The 8,689-nt window shown below is 44.3% G+C and overlaps 1 protein-coding gene across 1 annotated transcript; it reads left to right on the forward strand.

Moving 5' to 3' along the window:
* The first annotated feature begins 520 nt into the window (after nucleotides 1-520).
* On the forward strand, nucleotides 521-688 carry CTXND2 (cortexin domain containing 2). The gene has a single exon (XM_036494723.2). The coding sequence runs from the start codon at nucleotides 521-523 to the stop codon at nucleotides 686-688; it is 168 nt and encodes a 55-aa protein (XP_036350616.1).
* The last annotated feature ends 8,001 nt before the right edge of the window (nucleotides 689-8,689 follow it).

The raw sequence follows: 8,689 nt of genomic DNA on the forward strand, positions 1-8,689 counted from the left end.
AAGCAGTTGAGGACGGCCCAAAGACTTGGGACCCTGTACCCTCGTGGGAGACGTGGAAGAGCTCCTGGCTCCTTACTTCGAATTGGCTCAGCTCCAGCCATTGCAGCCACTTGGGGAGTGAACCATCGAACGGAAGATCTTCCTCTCTGTCTCCTCCTCTCTGTATATCTGCCTTTCCACTAAAAATAAATCTTTAATAAATAAATAAAAGTAAAATAAGTTATTTTTTAAAATGTGAGTTATACCTGTTCTGAGTAAGGCGTGGCCTTGTCACTTGAAGCAGGGACATGCGTTCGAATGAACTAAAACAAACACTGCAAGTCCTCAACACCTCACAAGGACTTTTAAAAATAATAAATCTGGGTGATTTTTTTCTCCACCCTTGGTCCCTTTTGGTTATTAGAATTAGTAATGAAATACATAAAAGCTAATAAACTTGCTTTGTTATCTTTTATCCAGCGATATGACCAGTCGGAGGAGGTAGCTGCTTCTGGATGACAGTACCGAGGCTCACAGCCCCATGGAGGACTCCAGCCCGTCCAGCAGTGTCGACGTGGACAAAGGTTTTGCCATTGCCTTTGTGGTCCTTCTGTTTGTATTCCTAATAGTGATGATTTTTCGGTGCGCCAAGTTGGTGAAGAATCCCTATGAGCCCAGCTCCACAATCGCAGAACCGTCTCTGAGCTGAAGGAGCACACCCTGTCCACTCCGCCTCACAAAAGACTGGAGAGCTTTTATACAAACTTTCATAACCCAAACTCTGTTACTTCACACCCCTCTTCCCATTTCCCAGCCTTCTCAAGGTTGCATTTCACAATGGGCACAGGACGGGTGAGTTGAGAAGAATAAAAGGAAATGAAACACAAACCAGTTTGCTTTGTTCTTCTTCAGGGAAATGATTGTACAAAAGCGGTCAAAGGCAGGTTGAATTTATTGGCTAGAATAAGGCCGTGGCTTTCAATTCTCTGGCATATAAAATCCTTAAAATGGGACAGTGGGTATACTTTTATGATGTAACATAATGTAACACAATGTTTAGTGAGGGTTATTTTTTAAACTTTTACTATTATTATCAGTTTATGATACATTTCCAAGGCCCTGGGTTTTTTCTTATCCCCTTCCAAAGTACCCTCTCCCTCAACTGAGTCTCCCTATATCATTAGTATAGTATAGTTCTTCATAAACAGTCCTATATCCATCATTGAGTGCATGGACAATTTCAGAGACTCCAGCATCCTATGGATATAGTTAACAGTTTCATTGAGAGTCCATCTTTAGTCCATCTTTAGTAGAAATGCATTCTGTATTGTATCCTCACATCTGGATATGATAGTCACCATTACACAGTTACCATACCTCCCCTTAAATGAAAAGCCACAATATAAAATCAACAACAGGAAGAAAAATAGAAATTTACAATGCCATGAAGTTCTCAAGAGGTTTTAACAGTTCAACAGTCCTGAACTGTTGTCGACACTGCCACTCCAATCCCGATGAGATCTCTCCAGAATCCACTGGCTGCTATGGTTCAAATTATAGTTTCCATCTGCCCTGATAATCACTGCTAACGCCTGGTTAAACCAGAAGCTTACATATAGCTAAGATTTGGACAGCTCTTTTAGTGATACAAGAATAAAATTGTCCTATGATAAGGGTCTACTAAAACCTTTTCAGTGTATGAAATTATGCAAATTCTAGCGTTCTCAGATGGACATGGCTCTGTAGCATTAGAGAATTAAATTAGTCCTGGATAAATCTCATAACCACTCTCCATGCAAATTTTATTCTCTACAAAACAACATGTAAAAATAAATAAAATGAAATAAAATAAAATAAAACAAAATAAAATAAAAACGTGTATTGGGCCTGGGTAGCCTAGTGGCTGAAGTTCACGCCTTCCATGCCCAGGATCCCATACGGGCACTGGGTCGTGTCCCAGCAGCTCCACTTCCCATCCAGCTCCCTGATTGTGGCCTGGGAAAGCAGTAAACGATGGCCCAAAGCCTTGGGACCTTCACCCGCGTGGGAGACCCGGAAGAGCTCCTGGCTCCTGGCTTCGAATTGGCTCATCTTTGGCCATTGCAGTCGCTTGAGGAGTGAACCATCGAATGGAAGATCTTCCTCTCTGTCTCTCCTCCTCTCTGTATATCTGCCTTTCCACTAAAAATAAACAAATCTTTAAAAAAAAAAAAACACGAAGTTACCCTAGGTTTTTTCTGTGAGCTCTAAATCTAGATGCAGAAACTGAAAATGAAGAGAAGAGGGGCTGTTGTGGCTCATGGATTAAACTGCCACTTATGATCCCATATCAGAGTGCTAGTTCAAGGCCTGGATGCTCCACTTCACACCCAGCGTTCCTGCCAGTGTGCCTGAGAAGGCAGTGGATGATGGCACAAATGCTTGGACCCCTGTCACTCACATACAAGACCAGGATGGAGTACTGCGCTTGCTTTAGCCTCACCCTCTTCCAGCTGTACGGTTGCTTGGGTGTCTCTCTTCTCTTCTCTTCTCTTCTCTTCTCTTCTCTTCTCTTCTCTTCTCTTCAAATAAATAAATGAAGAAATCTTTTAAAAATATATATGTAGTGGCCCGGTGGCGTGGCCTAGCGGCTAAGGTCCTCGCCTTGAAAGCCCCGGGATCCCATATGGTCACCGGTTCTAATCCCGGCAGCTCCACTGCCCATCCAGCTCCCTGCCTGTGGCCTGGGAAAGCAGTTGAGGACGGCCCAATGCATTGGGAGACCCGGAAGAGGTTCCAGGTTCCCGGTATCGGATCGGCGCGTACCAGCCCGTTGTGGCTCACTTGGGGAGTGAATCATCGGATGGAAGATCTTCCTCTCTGTCTCTCCTCCTCTCTGTATATCTGGCTGTAACAAAATGAATAAATCTTTAAAAAATATATATATATACACTTATATTTCAGAGGAAAATTTACATAGAGAAGGTTAAATACAGAGAGAAGGCTTTCATCTACTGGTTCATGCCCCAAATGAGTGCAACAGTCAGAGCCAAGATGATCTGAAGCTAGGAGCCAGGAGTCTCTTCTGGGTCTCCCATGTAGTTGCTGGGTCCCAAGGACTTGGACCCTCTAATGCTTTAGCATGCCATTAGCAGAGAGCTGGATCAGAGGCGGAGCTTCTGAGGCACAAAGTGGCATCCATATGTGATGCAGCTGCCACAGGGTATCATCAGTCCTTTGAGTCAGAGCACTGACCCCAATGAAGAAAACTTTTTTTCCCAAGTTGGGGTAATTCATTTTTCATTTATTTTATTTTTAATTGTATGATACAGTTCCATAGGCTCTGGGATTTCCCCTACGCCCTCCCCAAATTCCTTCCCCCAACTGATTTCCCCCATATTATTGCAATAGTGCAGTCCTGCATAAGCCATCATAAGTCCATTGTTCGGCTGTTTAAGCGTATCCTGACATTGCAGGTACAGACAATGGCAAACATTCCAGCATCTTACTGGTTTTTTTTTAATAAAGATTTATTTATTTTTATTGGAAAGGCGGATATACAGAGAGGAGAGACAGAGAGGAAGATCTTCCATCCAATGATTCACTCCCCAAATGAGCGCAACAGATGAAGCTGAGCCAATTCGAAGCCAGGAGCCTCTTCCGAGTCTCCCACATGGGTGCAGGGTCCCAAGGCTTTGGGCCGTCCTCGACTGCTTTCCCAGGCCACAGGTAGGGAGCTGGATGGGAAGTGGAGCTACCGGGATTAGAACCGGCAACCATATGGGATTCTGGCTCATGCAAGGCGAGGACCTTCACCACTACGCCATCACGCTGGGCCCCCAGCATCTTATTGTTAAGATATATCTAATAGGGCCCGATGCAGTAGCCTAGCAGCTAAAGTCCTCATCTTGCATGCATCATTGAAGAACATTGTGACTTTAGGAGGTCAGTAAGCAAGGGTTACAATTGACAGAATAATATTTGTATGAGAACAACTGAGTGGACAGCATGTGAGTGAGAACACTTGGTAGCATATACAAGAGTTCCAAATGAGGGTACAGAAACAATTCATGGGTTCCGTAGATAAACTCAATACCTCCTCCCTTATCCTATGTGACCCTCGATCTATAAAAGTCTGATGCCACTGATAAACTTCGGCTATTGGCCATAAGTCAGAGTCCACACGTGTTATCATCGGCTCCATGCACCAAGCAATCGCTGCTGGACAGCTAACATGCCCTGGGATCCCATATGGGCACCAGTTCTAATCCCGGCAGCCCCACTTCCCATCCAGCTTCCTGCTTGTGGTCTGGGAAAGCAGTCAAAGACAACACAAAGTCTTGGGACCCTGCACCTGCGTAGGAGACCTGGAAGAGGCTCCTGGCTCCTTGCTTTGAATCAGCTCAGCTCTGGCTGTTGTGGCTGCTTGGGGAGTGAATCATTGGATGGAAGACATTCCTCTCTGTTTCTCCTCTTCTATGTATGTCTGACATTCCAATAAAAATAAATAAATCTCTTTTAAAAAAAAGATATATCCACTAGTTTCATTGGGAGACCATCTTTGATTTGGAAATAGAGATGCATAATGCATTGTATCTTCACATCTGGATATGATAGCCTCTATTACTCAGTTATTACAAATTCCCTTAAATAAAAAGCCATAAAATAAAATCAACAACAGGAATGAAGTTTTAAAAATTTACAACACAATGGAGTTAAATAACATGCTACTGAATAACTAATATGCAGCTGAAGAAATGAAAAAAAAAAAAAAAAAAAGACCATCCTGAGGCAAACAATGCTATGTATGACCTAGGAGTCAAGGAGGAAATTAATAAGAAAAACAGAATTTTTCTTGTATAAATTTTTTTTTAAAGATTTATTCATTTTTATTACAGCCAGATATACACAGAGGAGGAGAGACAGAGAGGAAGATCTTCCGTCCGATGATTCACTCCCCAAGTGAGCCGCAACGGGCTGATGCGCGCCGATCCGAAGCCGGGAACCTGGAACCTCTTCCAGGTCTCCCACGCGGGTGCAGTGTCCCACGCATTGGGCCGTCCTCAACTGCTTTCCCAGGCCACAAGCAGGGAGCTGGATGGGAAGTGGAGCTGCCGGGATTAGAACCGGTGCCCATATGGGATCCCGGGGCTTTCAAGGCGAGGACTTTAGCCGCTAGGCCACGCCGCCGGGCCCTCTTGTATAAATTTTTAAAAACCAAAATTATCAAAACCCTGAGATGCAGCAAAAATAGTACTGAAATGGGTATTGATCTCCTATTTTGCCTGAAGGTTGCCTTATGTCAAAGAGCACTACAATATTTGTCTTTTTGGGATTGACTTAATTCACTGAGCATAATGGTCTCTCGTTGGGACCATTTGGTTGTGAGCGGTAAAATTTCACTCTTTTTCATGGCTGAGTAGTATTCCATTGAGTAGATGTACCAGTTTTTTTATCCACTCTTCTTTAGACGGACATCTGGGTTGTTTCCATGTCTTTGTTATTGTAGATTGTGCTGTTGTAAATATAGGATTACAGATCCTTTTCTCATATGCAGATTTCATTTCCTTTGGATATATTCCTAACGGTGAGGTAACTGGGTCATATGGCAGGTTTATTTGCAATTCTCTAAGCACTCCCCATTCTGACTTACCTAGTGGTTGTAATAGCCTACACTCCTACCAGCAGTGAAGGAGGGTACATTTCTCCCCACACCCATGCCAGTGAGCGTTGTTAGCAGCTTTCTGGATGTTGGTCAAACTCACTGTTGTTAGGTGGAATCCCCATGTGCTTTGCATTTGTATCTCCCTAATGGCTAGGAAGCCTGAGCATCTTTTCATATGTCTCTTTCATCTTACAGAACAAGAATATTTTGCTTTTTTCATCAGTACATGGAACTTTCTCTAGGATTGACCATGTTATAAGCCACAACACAAGCCTCAGGAAAAAAAAATAGATTTATTTGCTTTTATTGGAAAGTTAGATGTACAGAGAGGGGGAGAAACAGAGCAAGATCTTCCGTCCGATCATTCACTCTCCAGTTGGTTTAATGGCCGGAACTGAGCCAAACCGAAGCCTGGAGCTAGGAGCTTTCTCCAGGTTTTCCACGCGGATGCAGGGTCCCAAGGCTTTGGACTGCCCTCGACTGCTTTCCCAGGCCACAAGCATGGAACTGGATGGGAAGCAGGGCTGCCAGAATTAGAACCGGCACCCATATGAGATCCCAGAGTATTCAAGGTAAGGACTTTAACTGCTACGCTATCGCTCCAGGCTGAAGCCTCAGCAAATTCTTTTAAAAATCAAAATTATGCCATACATCTTCTCAGACCATCATGTAGTGAAATTAGAGACCAATTAATCAAAACACCCAGGAAGGCATGCAAATACATGGAGACTAAATAATATGCTACTAGATGAGCAATGGGTTAGATAGGAAATCAAAGGGGAAATTTAAAAAATGCTTGAAACAAATGAAGGCATCAATATAACATATCAAAACTTATGGGACACAATCAAGGCAGTGGTAAGAGGAAAGTTTATCTCAATGCCTTTGTCAAATAATTAGAAACGTATCAAGTAAATGAAAAGAAATCTTTTTTTTAAGATTTATTTTATTTTTTATTACAAAGTCAGATATACAGAGAGGAGGAGAGATAGAGAGAAAGATCTTCCGTCTGACAATTCACTCCCCAAGTGGCTGCAACGGGCCGGTGCTGTGCTGATCCGAAGCAGGGAACCAGGAACCTCTTCCAGGTCTCCCACGCAGGCACAGGGTCCCAAATCTCTGGGCCGTCCTTGATGCCCTCCCAGGCCACAAGCAGGGAGCTGGATGGGAAGTGGAGCTGCCGGGATTAGAACCGGTGCCCATATGGGATCCCAGGGCATGTTCAAGGTGAGGACTTCAGCCACTAGATTACGCTGCTGGGCCCAAGAAATCTTTTAAAAAGTATAAAAAAGAAGACACAGAAGACATAGAAAAGGCCATGTCGAGACGAAAGTACTGACTGATCGGCACAGGCCCTGTGCCTGGAACCATCAGAGACACTAAAGAGGCAGACCTAGTGCCTTTGGTGACAGCATGGCAGGCACCTTGAGTTTGGACCTCTGACATGCTGAAGCATGACAGAAATAAATGTCTGTGCTCTCAGGCTTCCCAATGTGTCGTTTGTTACGGCAATCCCTTGCATTCTGGGTGATGATCACAGATGGAAGCCGGGAGCCAGGAGCTTCACACTTGGACACAGAGGCCCAAGCGCTTAGGCCTGCTGATACTGCCCTCCCACACACATGAAGGCATTTCAAGGAGCGGCATCATCCATCACCAGCCCCTCCATCTTGATTTCATGTAAAGAAATACAAGGAAAAGTAGAGGTCAAATGGAAGCAGATTATAACTGCTGTCAGTACTTCAGGACTGCTAGGAATTCTTTCCAGGAACTCAGAAATTTACTTTTGTCCATTTCTTAAAATGGGCTGCAAGACAAATAATGAGATCAATGACAACATCAATGTGTACTCCCTAGAGAAGCACAGACTTAATCATTAAATGACTTTCTCCAGGAACCCTTAAAAAATGCATAAAGCAGAGCAGCCTAAAGGAAACCCACTCAGAGTGAATATGGGCTATGAACGGTGTCCAGCACAAAGGGCAACCAGACAGCAGAGTATCTCCAGAGCCAGGGCCGGGGGGCCCTAGGGCAGAGACTCAGAGATATGACCCAAAGCCCTGAGCCTTGTCTTCCTTTGCAGCTCACATTACTGTGGTTAATCTAAAGTCCTTGAACATTCCTTTTCCCCCAGCTTAGAGGCCCAGTCTGGCTGCAGAGGACTTTTCATTGGCTGGAACTCTTCCAGTGTTAAGTTAATTTACAAAGTGTATGTGGGTCTGTTGAATCAACCTTTCATTATCATTACCATAAAAGCAATATATGTGTACATGGAAAAAAAAAAACTCTTTCCAAACATTATCTGAGGATAAAAGTACAAAACTGGAACATTGGGCCCAGAGCAATGGCCTAATGGCTAAAGTCCTCGCCTTGAATGTGCTGGGATCCCCTATGGGCACCGGCTCTAATCCTTGCAGCCATGCTTCCCATCCAGCTCCATGCCTGTGGCCTGGGAAAGCAGTCGAGGATGGCCCAAAGCTTTGGGACTTTGCACCTGCATGGGAGACCCAAAAGTTCCTGGCTCCTGGCTCCTGGCTTCAGATTGGCTCAGCTCCAGTTGTTGTGGCTGCTTGGGTAGAGAAACATCAGATGGAAGATTTTCCTCTCTGTCTCTCCTCCTCTCTGTACATCTGCCTTTCCAATAAAAGTAAATAAATTCCAAAAAAAACAAACACACAAACAAAACAAAACAAAAAAACTGGGGGCCTGGCACGATAGCATAGTGGTTAAGGTCCTCGCCTTGAACACGCCCCGGGATTCCATATGGTCACCGGTTCTAATCTCAGCAGCTCCACTTCCCATCCAGCTCCCTGCTTGTGGCCTGGGAAAGCAGTCAAGGATGACCCAAGGCTGTGAAACCCTGCACCCATGTGGGAGACCCAGAAAGAAGTCCTTGGCTCCTGGCTTCTAATCGGCGCAGCACTGGCAGTTGCAGCCATTTGGGGAATGAATCATCGGACGAAGATCTTTCTCTCTGTCTCTCCTCTCTGTACATCTGCCTTTCCAATAAAATAAATAAATAAATAAATCTTAAAAAAAAAACCTGCAACACTGTCCTGTTTTTCA

Source organism: Ochotona princeps, chromosome 2 (assembly GCF_030435755.1).
Source record: "Ochotona princeps isolate mOchPri1 chromosome 2, mOchPri1.hap1, whole genome shotgun sequence".
NCBI lineage: Eukaryota > Metazoa > Chordata > Mammalia > Lagomorpha > Ochotonidae > Ochotona > Ochotona princeps.

Excerpts from the sequence above, each read along its gene's own strand:
- CTXND2 (XM_036494723.2), top strand. The coding sequence starts at position 521 with ATGGAGGACTCCAGCCCGTCCAGCAGTGTCGACGTGGACAAAGGTTTT.